At 40.5% G+C, this 14,172-nt stretch overlaps 1 protein-coding gene across 1 annotated transcript in view; it reads left to right on the top strand.

The window, feature by feature from the left end:
* MND1 (meiotic nuclear divisions 1) overlaps window positions 1-13,321 on the top strand; it is a 33,628-nt gene extending 20,307 nt beyond the window's left edge. The window contains exons 5-8 of the mRNA XM_081875504.1: window positions 573-647; window positions 1,417-1,531; window positions 11,526-11,570; window positions 13,088-13,321. Of these exons, the coding sequence (XP_081731630.1) occupies window positions 573-647; window positions 1,417-1,531; window positions 11,526-11,570; window positions 13,088-13,194 (342 nt within the window). The 3' untranslated portion in view covers window positions 13,195-13,321. The remainder of the gene's footprint in view (window positions 1-572; window positions 648-1,416; window positions 1,532-11,525; window positions 11,571-13,087) is intronic.
* The last annotated feature ends 851 nt before the right edge of the window (window positions 13,322-14,172 follow it).

Here is a 14,172-nt window from a genome sequence, read left to right as displayed (position 1 = left end):
GATAGCCATGTTCAAATATATAAAAGGATGTCACATAGAGGAGGGAGAAAGGTTGTTTTCTGCTGCTCCAGAGAAGTGGACACGGAGCAATGGTTCCAAACTACAAGAAAAAAGATTCCACCTAAACATTAGGAAGAACTTCCTGACAGTAAGAGCTGTTCGACAGTGGAATTTGCTGCCGAGGAGTGTGGTGGAGTCTCCTTCTTTGGAGGTCTTTAAGCAGAGGCTTGACAACCATATGTCAGGAGTGCTTTGATGGTGTTTCTTGCTTGGCAGGGGGTTGGACTCGATGGCCCTTGTGGTCTCTTCCAACTCTATGATTCTATAATTCTATGTTCCCTGTACCCTATTTTGCTATTTAAAATGCTTCAAGATTAAAGAGAGTTTATGAAATAGTCATGTCTTGGTCAGAATCCTGATTTATCACTTTATTTATTACAGGTTAGGCCTGTAGCAGACTTACTCTGTTATTTCTTGAGCTGAAAAATTGTAACAGTACAGTCAAATATAAAGATGAAGAGGTTTTTACTAAAAATAAATTGTTTTGACTTCTGTTTCTTCTCTCCCTTCAGTTCTCAGAATATAGCCAAAAGAAAAAAAGCTTACAAGAAAGCATTGAGAAATCAAAAATTGGGCGCCAAGACACTGTAAGTTTTACTGAATTTGAATTATCCACAATAAAACATAATCTGAAAACTTTGGGGTGTTAAAGGTGGGTGTTATTTCTTAAATTGGGGTGCATTTGTGGCAGCAGGTGGCATAAGGCAAAACTTTGTATTGTTTTGGGGGCAGAAGCATAGGAAGAAAGGGGGGAAGTCTTGTATTGATCTTGTTATTTTTTAAAAATGCTTTTCTTACTAAGGCTTACTGCACTTGCAAATAAGAGTTAAATGCCCACTTCTGCACCAGAACATTTTCGCAACTATGATGTTATTGGATGCTATTTCAACGTTGCTGGCAAATGCAGTAGTATAATACAGTACGATGATGTTTTGCGTTGGAGTTAGGTTCCAGGGTTGGCACATATATGCAAAATCATATATACCTGAACCACTGCCTTGGACCCACCTCTGTGTGACCATCTGGAAGGCTCTTTCTGTGCTGGGAAAACCCAGCTCAAAAGGACCTTTTAAGTTTTCCACCTTTGCATTTGGTTAATCACTGGGATTTCAGCCATGCAAGGCTGAAATCACACAAGTTAATCACACTTAAGATACGACCTTACTGTACTGAAAACTGCTTGAACTTTTTACAGGCAATGCCACTTAGCCCAAATATGTATAAAGTCTGGTTTGTTGAATCAGTGTCATAGCTCTAGATCTGGTGCTTGCATCCTTAGAGAGAAAAGAGGGTAGAGTGAAACACTTACGTTGTAGTTGACACCTTTTAAGAATACTGGTTAATTTTTGAACACAGGCAGAACGTGCGGCACTCATAAAGGAACTTACTGCCCTTCGTCAGAAGAGAGACCAATTAAAGGCAGAAATAGATAAATACAAAGAATGTGATCCGGATATTGTTGAAGAAATCCGTAAGTTGTGTCTAGAGTTATTTTAGCACACTGTGTAGTAACTGAAATTTTGGAACATATCAGGTGTGTCGTCTGAAACCTCAGTCATTAGCAAAACTTTTAAATAACTCAGTTAGCTTGTCAATGGCAGGGAAACTAATATCTAGATGAGGGGTGGGTAACCTTTCTCAGCCCAAGTTCTGCATTGTGGGTTGGCCACCCCTCCAGTGGTGACCGCGACTGACAGCACATGCTCACTTGCACATTTCCACACATGCTCACCAGGCAGGCAGATGCACATGCACACTCAGCAGAGCAGGGGGGTTGTTTAGGAAATAAGTGTGATATTGGTGGCTGCCTATCAGCACTCCTTCCTGTTTTCTCTCTAAGACCTAACAATGGCAACACACCAAGGTGAGTTGTGGTGATTTTCAAAGGGTAAGAAGTGCCTTGTTTAAAAAGGTTGGCAGGCCACTAAAAATGGCTCAACACGAGTAATCTAGATAAGTAACTTACACGTAGCTGGGTGATAAATATTGTAGACATAGTATGAGTGGACTGTGACATGGGAAGGGAAGGGAAAGCGCTATAGAACTGAAAATAAGATTATGTCCTGCTGGATCAAACCAAAAGTTCATTTGGTCCAGCATCTTGTTTCCCACATTGACCAGCCAGATTCTTCTAAGAAGCTCACAATCAGGGTATGAAGACAATGTCCCTCTCCTACTCTTGCTCCCCAGCAGCTGATATTCAGTGGCACGCAGCATGTTCTCCTAACAACTGTTGGCAGATTCCATACGTTTTGTTTAATCCCCTTGAAAGCTATCTAAGCTAGTGGTCATTGCCACGTTCTGTGGCAGTGAAGGCCATGAACTGCTTATGGGCTGTGTGAAGAAGTACCGTATTCTTCGCCCCATAAGATGCACCTGACCATAAGACGCACCTGGTTTTCAGAGGAAAAACATATTATTTAAAGGGAGCGCCGAGCAGAGCCTGTATTCATCCCAGGCTCTGCTCAGCGCTCCCTTTCACGAGCCGCGTGGAGCGTGTGTGCGGTGCTTGCAGGCTTTTCCCCAAGGAAGGAGAAGGGCAGCCCGTCACTGACGGGTTGCGCTTCTCCCTTCTCGGGGAAAAGCCTTCAAGAGCTGCACACACACTCCGCGCGGCTCTTTAAAGGGAGCACAGCTCTTGGGGGCTTTTGCGGGAGGTGGGGGAAGGGACAGAGCCACGTGCAGCGATCCCTCTTGCTGTCCTAGCTTATGGGATAGCCACATGCAGCCTCTCCCGGGCAGCGGGAGCCACACTCCCTTTAAAGAGCGCGCGGAGCGTGTGTGCGGCTCTTGGGAGCTTTCCCCCAAGGAGGGAGAAGGGCAAAAGCCCGCAAGAGCCTCACACATGCTCCACACGGCTCTTTAAAGGGAGCGCCGAGCAGAGCTTCCTGCCTGCATCCGCTCCATAAGATGCACACACATTTCCCGTTACTTTTTAGGAGGGGGAAGTACGTCTTATGGAGTGAAAAATACAGCACTTTTGATTTTTTCCCCTCCTGAGACTGTTGCTGATCAATTTTATTGGATGTCCACAAATGTTAGTATCATGAATGAGAGAGACAAAATTCTCTCTTGCCACTTACTCAGTTCCTTGAATAATTTTATAACCTTATATAATATATTTCTGCTGGGTTGTCATTTAAAAAAAAAACCTGCTCCTTAGGGTTGGGACGAACCCCTTGAATAAATATAGGGGTTATGGTTAGGGGCAAAGGCCAAAGAGAAAACAGAAAAGTTCTGTTGTGTAGACAAAGTATCTGCTGGTAGACCTACTTAATTGATCCTTTCCTGTTTAGTAGAAAGGGTAGACCCTTTCCTGTTAGTCAATCACCACCCTTTCAGACTCTGTGCGTGTGTACATATATTTTGAACTTTTTGCTTGAATATGTGTGTGAACCACTATGGTACAGTTAGTAGAAGAGTAGATTTGGATTAAAAAACAAGATATTTCATCTCTTAAACTTGTTGGGTAGTCCTAGGGAAGTCACTTTCTTTCAACCTAACCTGTCTTACAGGCTAGTGGTACAGATAAAAATGTTGCTTTCAGTTCTTTGGTAGAAGGAGAGGAGTCAAATAATAGTTACTGAATAGGAAAGCACCAGATTCAGTGTTTGTTCATCTATCTCAGAAAAGAATTTGCTCTTTGGCGCATTCCCTAGTTGCCATTATTTTGTTAGAGTTTTGTTTTTTGTTTTTTTCCACAACTGTTGTCTTTCTTTACTTCTGCCCATCCCTATTTTACCTTTGCTTGTTTAGATTAGTAGCCCAAACATTTTCCCCTGAGGACCACATGAAAATTGCTGAGGGTCTTGGCGAACCATATGACAATTTTTCTGCCTGCTGTAGCAATTGTTAATTCCACAAAATGCAAATGAAATACAATATAAGAACTAAAAGAAGCAATTGAAATACAGTTAGAAATCAGTATGAATATTCGGGGCAATGTATGTGCCGTCTCCCATCTTCAACATCCACAGGCATGCTGTGGACCACCTGAATGAAGCTTGTGGACCACAGTTTGGGAAACCCTGGTCTGGAGGTTTAAATTTCCTCATAGCAGGAAGGTGGTAATGGTTACACATAGATGCTTGTGTATTTGAATAAACAAATGGGGCCCAGCAACAACTTGTTGCAGGGGAGGCGGGCTTCAAAGTTCTCCCTTATCAGAAAGAAAGGCAGCTGGTGTTCCTGAATGGGAACACCTGGAAGACCTTGAAAATACAGATCAGGTTGGCTGTCAGGTGATAGAATCTGCATCTTCAAAGTAGTCCGGTTGCTCAGAGCAGGAAAGCCACACCATTTGAAGAGCGATAGTTATCTGCATTCTCTTTCTGCCCCCACCCTGCAGATTACTCATATACACTTTCACACTCTTCGCTTTGTTTTTTTCAAAAGCTGTTTTTAAAAATACATATTTTATTTTTTCTACTTTTGCAAACCTCTCGATTCTCATGAGGATGCTGATGCCTCCCTGTTGCATGTTGGTGGTGCTGTTTTGGCTACATAAGTATCGAGGTTCGAAAACGAATGTCACAAATGGAGGGAATGCTGATAACACACATCCTTCCTGCCAGCATGGTATGATACAGACAAAATACCCATGGTGTGATCTTCTGTACAGACACAAAGTCCATGAGTTGACCATTTAAAATGTACCTCCTGCATTGATCCAGCATGTGAGTAAATTGACCTGCCCTTTCGAGTGAGGGCTGCTTCCGCTTCTGCAGTGCGATAAAGCTTTTTGTGCAATGCAAATTTTGGAGGATCTCTTTTGCGACTGTGTCTTAGTTAAATCCTTGAACAAATGTCATTGTGCACATTAATTATGCATTTCCTTTGACCCAACATCTGCAGAGGCCTTCTGTAAAGCTAAGGAAGTGCATAAAACAATGCCGCATCTGCCTTTACACTTAAGAACAGTGCATATTAAAGACTACTGTGCTAGCTGTGCCTTTGTGGGGCTGCATTGTTAAAGCATTAGATCTTTGTGAACTGTTTTTTAAATTTTTTAAAAAAGAAATCTGTCAAGTCCCATCAATGCAGGCTTCCCATGTCCCTTATGGAAAGGTCAGACTGTCAAATCTCATCAGTACAGAAGTACTGTCTCTCCAAAAAGTGTCTGATAGGGTTTGTCAGGACTATGTAACAAAAGACTTCTGTCAACTCCACACAAATACATTGTCTACAACCATACGCTAGGCTTAGTTGTACTAACCACACACTATTGACCTATTTGGAGTTTCTTTCTCGCTCTTGAAATAAGAGAGCTTTTTGCTCATAACTCAGCTCCACAGTCAGCACTAGAAGATGGGCTGAAAATCTGCTGTTTGTAGTTTGAGCCTCTCCCCCACCACAGCAGTTCCCAGTCGTCTTCACATAGCCGCCTCTCAGATTTTTCTGTTGTGTGGACAGCAGAATAACTGGAGAGAGAGCATAAGTTGGCTTTGCCTCTTGGTCATCCTAAAAATGGAAGAGGGCTGGAAGAAAGGTCTTTCCTGGTCTTGTCAGGAATGATGGGGGTTGGAGTCCAACAACATCTGGAGGGCCGCAGGTTCCTCATCCCTGATCTAGCCATTGCATGTTTTATGACCGCACTTGGTACAGTCATACCTCAAGTTGAATGCGCTTCGGGTTGAGCGTGTTTGAGTTGCGCTCTGCGGCAACCTGGAAGTAACGGAGCACATTACTTCCAGGTTTTGTTGCTCGCGCATGCACAGACGCTCAAAATGACGTCATGCGTATGCGTATGCGTGGTAGCGGCAAAACACGACCCGCGCACAATCAGACGTGCCGTGGTGTCTTGCGTTTCATACGGGATGTGAACAGGGCTCCGGAACGGATCCCATTCACATCCCGAGGTACCACTATATTGTCAAAGAATTTAGCATCCTAACAACAGTGGTTTTTATTTTTAAAGGTTCCTGTGTAAAGATAAAGTTATATGCATGTTTAGTGACATGTTAGCAGTCAGAGTAGGTCTTTTCAGTTTGTTGTTTTCATGCTATTGTAAGGTAAAGGTAAAGGAACCCCTGACCCTTAGGTCCAGTCGCGGATGACTCTGGGGTTGCGGCGCTCATCTTGCTTTATTGGCCAAGGGAGCCAGCGTACAGCTTCCGGGTCATGTGGCCAGCATGACTAAGCCGCTTCTGGTGAACCAGAGCAGCACACAGAAATGCCGTTTACCTTCCCGCCAGAGCGGTACCTATTTATCTACTTGCACTTCATGCTTTCGAACTGCTAAGTTGGCAGGAGCTGGGACTGAGCAACGGGAGCTCACCCCGTAGCGGGGAATCAAACCGCCGACCTTCTGATCGGCAAGTCCTAGGCTCTGTGGTTTAACTCACAGAGCCACCCGCATCTCTCATGCTATTGTAGAATGATGCAAAACATATTTGCATATATTGGCATGGTCTTCATATTTCCTTTTCCTGTAACAGAATTTGACCCTGATGCAGAATTTAGTCTTTTCTTTTCTTTCTTAATTTTAACATAGCTTTGATATTTAAGAAACTTGGTGCTTCACCCAGCTACCAAAAGGATAGAGTTAACATCACATTTGAGTAATATAAGATGTATGTAGCATAATATATAACAGAAACAAAGTGCAGGCACTTAAGACCCCAGATTAGAAAATGCTGTACTGCAGTAACTATCCGAATGTGTGCAAACAAGCCTCACTGCAGATTGGCATAGAAAGTTGATTCCTTCTTAAGCAGAGTATGTCACAAGCGTGTGTGGAGTCATGAAAGAGCTCTCTCCAAAAGCAGAGATGTAGTAGTACAGCTATTATCACATGTTGTTTTGTATTGTCACACGTTATTTGGGAGTGGTAGCCAGTGCTAGCTCTACTCCAAGTTGGACCTGTTTAAGTTGATGTATATGACTAATTTAGGTTCAATAATTTCAGTGGATCTGAAGAACGCTGTCGAGGAAACTCATTTTACATCTTTATTTTTTATTTAACAAAATGTATTACTGTAAATAGGACATCAAAGTAGTTTACAAAAAAAGCCACATACTGAAATCGTCAATAAAAGACAAATGTATTCTTAAAAAATCAGAATATAATTGAATACCAGCTCTTAAGCTAAAAACAATTAAAACACATGCTAACTTCTACTTGTCTGGATAGGTTTGTCTACACATTTTTTTTTTAGTAGACACCAAAAAGTGTGCAGCCAAGGTGCCTGTCTGATGTCAATATGCAAAGTTTTCCAAAGTGTAGGTGCTGCCAAGCTAAAAAGAGAGAAAATCTTCCAAGTGTGGAACAAGTATTATGTGGACTTGTAACAATGCCAGTTCCTCAGATTGAAGCAGTCAAGTGGGCATATATTGAGTGAATGTATAAGTAACAGAAAGTGAAAAATGCTCTGCTCTAGAATTGCTGTAGTAATTTCTCTGTTTCAGAAGTTAGTGATGGCCTGTAGAACAGGTTATGTTTCTCATGATTTGTGGACATTCTTTGCTTTTTATTGTAATCATCTCACTATTTAAGTGCAAAACATGATTCAGTAGAACTGTACAGCTGCAATTTTAGAGCTTCCACCCTGATTTCAAATGGTGCTGGAATACAGTCATTCCAGCCTTTGCAAGTGTTGCTGAAGTAATTGCTCAGGAATATCAGAGTAAAAATGTGAGTTACTATGTGCTATTTTAACAGTAACTAATTTGAAAGTCTCCTAGATGATTGGACCATTGCTGGCTAAAATAAATCCATAAATCCTGCTTGCTGGTAGATATTTGAAACCTGATAGCCTACACTGAGCCAAGCCACTTCTTGTTTTGTAAATTTAGATACTCTTTCTATCTGAACATTATTGATGCTTTTTTCAGGGTCAAGAACTTGAGGTTCCTGTTTTCTAAAAGGTTTCATTTTACATCTTGTCAAGTTGCCTTAAAAGATGAAAGGGCCAGTATTATTTGCAGATACTTCTTGCTGAAAATTCAAATGATGCTTGCTGTTAGTAGGACTATGCAAAAACCCAGGCTGCCAAATCCTCAACGCGGGGTAATAAGGTTACGAAGGATTAAGAGTCCTATCATTGTTTATAACTGTTGATTATTGAACTTTACCCAATATTTTCTTCTGATCTTTTATATCAACTCTACAAATAGTTTGAGACATTCTCTTTCTCCAAGGTATCCAGTTCTTAGATCTTGCGAAATGCTTACTGCTTTGCTCACAGCAATTATCCCACTCCAATCCCAGAATTTACATCCCTTAAGTTTGCAAAAGGCCATTTACAAGCAACTTCCCATTAAGCTCCACCAAATGATGTGAACCTGGAAACGCCCTGTACAGAAGTACTCTCAGTTTCTAATGCAGGGATGACTGACCTGTGGCTCTTTAAATGTTATTTATTGGATTCCAGCTCCCATCAGCTCCAGCCAGCATGGTTAAGTATGGTGGGAGGTGTTATCGAACAGCTTTTGGGGGACTACAGGTTCCCCATTCCTGCTCTCTTGAGTTTGGTGTCTGCTACTCCATTCTGTCCACATTTGCAGGCAGTGATTCCATCTGTGCCTTAGACAATCTTTTCTTTGAGTCAAGACTTTTCTCTGAAGTTGCAGGTGTGCCTTGGAGTAGTACAGATAATGTTTTGCTGGCAGTGTTAGTAGTAATGTAGTAGCAATGTTCTATCTATCTATCTATCATCTATCTATCTATCTATCTATCTATCTATCTATCTATCTATCTATACCCTGCCCATCTGGCTGGGTTTCCCCAGCCACTCTGGGCGGCTCCCAACAGAATATTAAAAATATGAGAAAAGATCAAACATTAAAAACTTCCCTAAACAGGGCTGCTTTCTGATGACTTCTAGAAGTCAGATAGTTGTTTATTTCCTTGGCATCTGATGGGAGGGCGTTCTACAAGGCGGGCGCCACTACTGAGAAGGCTCTCTGCCTGGTTTGTGGCTTATGGCTGGGTTGGGAAACTTGTGGCCCTCAAGATGTTGTTGGACCACAACTGCCCTTCAGTTAGTGCAAGCATGTCCAAAGTCCGTTTCGGGGGCCTAATGCGGCCCCTGTGGCAGTATATGTCCTGGGGTTAAATCCTTAAAAAAGCTCAGCAACTTCGAGGTAAAATTGTAAAAAAAGCTCAACAACTTCAATCCTAAAAGAAGCTCGCTTCATCAAATGTTCACTTCATCAAATCTAAAAAGTTTGGGCACCCCTGAGTTAGTGGGTGATAGGAGTTCTAGTCCAGCAACATTTGGAGGACCAAAGCTTAGCCACATCTGGCTTACAGACAAGACCAGGATGGAGCTTAAGGCCAATGAAAAGCTGCTGTTGGCAATGAAAAATGTTCTTCCAGGCATAGGGAGAAAAGTGATGCATATAAGACAATGGTGTGTATGTAGGGGAGAGAATTATGGGAGCTTATGTAAAATATAGGGAGTGAAGACTACAAAGAAATGTCACTGTTTTGGCAGCAACACGTTAAAAGGTTTGATACTTCCCATGTCTCCAAACTTGTAAGATAGCAACTAGGTAAACATAGTTAAAACTCCAGTGGCTCTTAGAACCTTATTTAGACTAGAGAGTCACGAAATCATTTAATATTTTTTCCTATTAAAGCACAGTTTGGGGTGCACCCAAAACCTCCGTGTGAAATACTTGGGGTGAAGTATTGTCTTTTAGATGCCGCATGTCCCTAAAGACAGTTGCAGTGCATAATTATACTCTTTGTCGGATTCAGTTGTGGACCCACACTATACCACCTTCTTATATAATAATCACTTCTTATCTAATAATAATAATTGAAAATAAAGGCTTACTGGGAGACTTTTTAATGTTTTGCAGCATCATTAAAAAGTAAGCTTATTTTATGCCCTCTCTGAAAACTTAAAACAAGTGTTGGTAAAAAAAAAAAAAGTTGATTTAAAGAAAATGTTTGGGAACAAAACCAATGTTTTGAAACTGTTGCTTTCAACCTGCTGAAACAGTATTTCCTTATGCTCTTTATATTGGGCTTATTTTATTTATTTATTTTAAAAAATTAAAATAAAAAATGTAGAAAGTTAATCTAAACTTCCTATTTCTATGTCACAGAAAACACAAAAGGTCAGAGGCCCATTTTCATTGTGTTTTTTTAAGAAATGAAAAAATGCAAATACCTTGTGAACCGGGCTGAGAACAGTACTTAAGACTCAAATAATGTACATTAGCCTTCCTCTTGTGTTTGACGGCAGCTCATTTTGCAAGTTGAGTAAGTCTTGCCTACAGTACAAACATCATAACAATGAAACATTTTATGTTTCTTTAATTTCTCAGCGTCCCTAGAGACAAGCTGCAGGCTGTGCATTGACCACTGCCAATAAATAATATAGGCAAGCACTGGCAAGACAGAGGGGTGTGTGTGGGTGTGAGAAACATGACAGCTCTTTCAGGCTTTCAGTATGGGAATCTGAGTCTGCGTCTGTATACACTCCAGAGGGGAAAAGCTGAAAGAGAGTTGTTTGCTATGTATACAGTTCCCCACCACCATCCCGCTTCACAGTGTTTGTGAACTGATCTTAAGACTATTTTAAAAGGATTATTTGGGTACATGTTTAAGCTACTGTTTTATACATTCCTTGGAGTGCTTGCCTTACTTCCATAAGTTATCTGTTTGCACAAGCAGGCTAGTGTGTATAAACCTCAGTCTAGGAAGCATGTTCTTCCGTAATGAAAGTTGCAGTGCTTGATGTTGATAGCGACTGATTCCCATATAAGGCTGGTCACTTGAATAAATTGCCCTCATGAGTGAGGAAGGTGATTGAAAAGAACATGTGAAGTGGCCCATGAGCAAGGTCACTCCAATCACTTAAAAAGAAAGAAAGAGAAATTTCGCCAGGAGGTGAAAGAATCTCTAATTTGTCCGTGTTTTCTTTTTGTGTGTGAGAGAGAGTGAAAAACCATGTGGATTATTTCCTTTTTTAAACCATATAATTTTCTTTGGCTGTATCAAGAGAGATGATGATGCAGACATTTCTAATGATGCACCACAAAAGTCATGATTCTGGAATAGGATGTGTTGAGGGCCACAAATATGTGGTCCTAAAAGCAAGTTGAGCAAGCAGGTGGGGATGTGGTCAACAGAACTGCAAGAGGGATGTGAACAGTTAGATCCCAATCTTATTGAGCCCAATTTTTCCCAACCTGTGTGCGGAGCCGTTTCTGGTGCATGATAGCAGATTGCAGTTCCAAAGTTGCTACGTGACATTTTTTAGCATACTTGTAGAAACCACATATTTAACATGCTGATTCAGTTTGATATAGTTATGTTAATCTTATTTGAAGGTTTGGTGGAATAATAAGTTCAAAAGTAAAACATTTTTAAGCTGTTGCAAAATAAGAATTGTGTTGTGTGTTCACAGAACCACTTTAAAATGCCATTTTAACCCCTTAAGGCTGTTGCATTACATGAGTAGAAATTGCTGGTATTGATTTCCTGTTGTTTCTTGTTTTGTTTTTTCCAGGTCAAGCAAATAAAGTGGCTAAGGAAGCAGCCAACAGATGGACTGGTGTGTCTGCATTTGCATTCCTTAGCAACATCCCTGTCCCTTCCTTGAGGAAAAATAAACTCAAGAGAAGAAGCAATCATTCATAAAACTTGCAATTTGTTAGCTCTTACCAGAGCTGCTATACAATTCATAAAATATTATTTAACTGGTAGTGTTTGCCATTGCTCAGGAAAATACTGCACATGAATGCTACTTCTCATGAATGCATCATTATAAATTTATTTCATGTGTTCTTAACAGCTGGAGTCATTGTCACATGTCATTATCATTTTTGTTCAGTTTCAAATCACTGTATACGTTAAGCAAACCCAGTCTGCAAATAATGTGCACAGTAGGAGAATTTGTTCTTTGCATTTCATTTCTGCACAGCCTATAACGGGGGGCTTTCTTTCTCTGCAAACTAGCAAAGTACTTGACTTTCAGCTAGTAAAAGACTAGTGCAGGTGAGCCTGGAGGACACAATTGTGCCTTTTAAATTTGATTCCACAGCATATCTTAGATTACAGCAAGCTCTTCTTATTTGTTATCACCAGATATCCACGTTTATGGGGATCAACGGTACCATATAAATGTAATTTTGCACTTCACAACTGCTTCGCATGACACCTTGTTATCAGGTCTAAAGCAATTGATGTTTGTCTAGGATTCAGCTGCATCACTTCTTCACCCTGATAAAGTCCAGCAGAAAATAAAACATGCACATTCCACTCACTAAATTGATCTATTGAGCATGCATCACAGAAGGTGCAAAATATAACTAAATATGATGGATTGCCTTATCCCACATAAAGTTCTCTTTTATGATTATCTTCCGAAGTCCTTCTCCAGCTGCCCCCTGCCCCCACCACCAGAAGTTAGGCAGGTGGCTCTTGGAGAATGGCCATTCTACTTTTTGGAATGTCCTTGCCAGGAAAGCTTAGCAGGCATCAACTCTTTGTTTATTTTCCTAGACCTTTTAAAACCACCTTCAGAGCAGCAATGCTGAAGGGCAGGATAAAAATAACAAATCTCCTTTTTTGTTTGTTTTTTGTTGAGCTGCTCTGTTACTCCTCTTTAAGTGTTTGCAAGCAATGCTGTTTAAAGAACTGGATATGTGTTGACTACTAATGTGCCCTGGTCCCCTTCCTTGTGATTTTCCAGTTCTGTTGCAAGATCTGATACCAGTTACCACTTGACAACTCCTGTTGTGGAGAGTTTCCTCCCATCAGATGTCCTGTTGGAGGTTTGAGACTGGTGAAGAATCTCTGTGGGTAACATACAGACAAGTTCATGGTAACCAGTGTTAAGTGTTGCAACAGAAAGGCAGAAAAATCACTTTGAGGAAGACCTTGGAATGGAATGGTAATGAAACTGGCCTTGCTGTTTCACATTGGCAGTGGGTCTTCTTTTAAAAAATAAAACAGAAATCCCTGATGATTGAAATTATGGAATGGAACTCTCCATTCTAAAAACTTTATTTCTTGAAAACAAAAACCATCTTATTTAATGTTTTTTCCCCACCCCTATTTTGTCCACAGATAATATCTTTGCAGCAAAATCTTGGGCCAAACGGAAGTTTGCATTTGAAGAGAGTAAAATTGACAAAACATTTGGCATTCCTGAAGACTTTGACTACATCAATTAGAAAGTTTAAGTAAGAATGGCAAGTAATTTAATATTGTTCAAGAGATTTTGTTTTCATTACGAAGTTTCTTTTTCTTTTACCATTATTTGTATTTTGGTTAATAAAATCTGAAAATATATTGAAAATATATTTTTGCTTTCACTCTGTGACCCAGTAATTTTATCTCATAGAATCATAGAATTGCAGACTTGGAAGGGACTCCAAGGGTCAACTAGTCCAACCTCCTGCAATGCAAAATGAGAGCTAATTATAATCAAGTCTATTATTAAGGTAGATGCTATAATGTCCATTTTGTTAGCTGCATTATGTCAGAAAGTGTTGCGGCCTAGGCCAAAAACGTGGGTGAGAGAGAGAAACTGGAAACCGTGTTTTATGCTGTAAATAAATAAGGCGGTGAAATAAATTACTTCTGTAATTAAAAGTTTGGGGGGAAGATATGAATGAACAGCTATATTCATTTCATGCAGTCCTCTAGATATGCACAAAGAATAGGCAATGCAGTTACAGATAGGTAGCCGTGTTGGTCTGCCATAGTCAAAACAAAACAAATCTGAAGAAGTGTGCATGCACACGAAAGCTCATACCAAGAACTGACTTAGTTGGTCTTTAAGGTGCTACTGGAAGGAATTTGTTTTGTTTTGACAATAGGCAATGCAGTTAATCTCTTGATGGTTTAGTCAGTTTTCCTAAGCTATGGTCTAGGATCACTGTGCAATTTTGAAAAACCAGGTAGACCCAAATAAAAGGCATAATAGGGCTGTACATGATCCTGAAGATATTGTTAAAATTTGGGGTGGGGGAATCAGACCCCCTATAATCTCTATATTCAGTGAAGTGTTAGAATTTGAGCAAACTCATAAATTCATGAATTCAGCTGTGTTGTTGAAGAAACAAAAGGCTTAAAAAGGCCTTTGATAATGGTAAGTCATCAGGAAAACATCAGACTCTGCCCTTTTTGCTAAGGGCTTGAGAAAGAGC

Source organism: Podarcis erhardii (genome assembly GCF_964252035.2).
Source record: "Podarcis erhardii genome assembly, chromosome: 9".
In the NCBI taxonomy this organism is placed as follows: Eukaryota; Metazoa; Chordata; class Lepidosauria; order Squamata; family Lacertidae; genus Podarcis; species Podarcis erhardii.
This window is presented reverse-complemented; position numbering and strand designations above follow the sequence as displayed.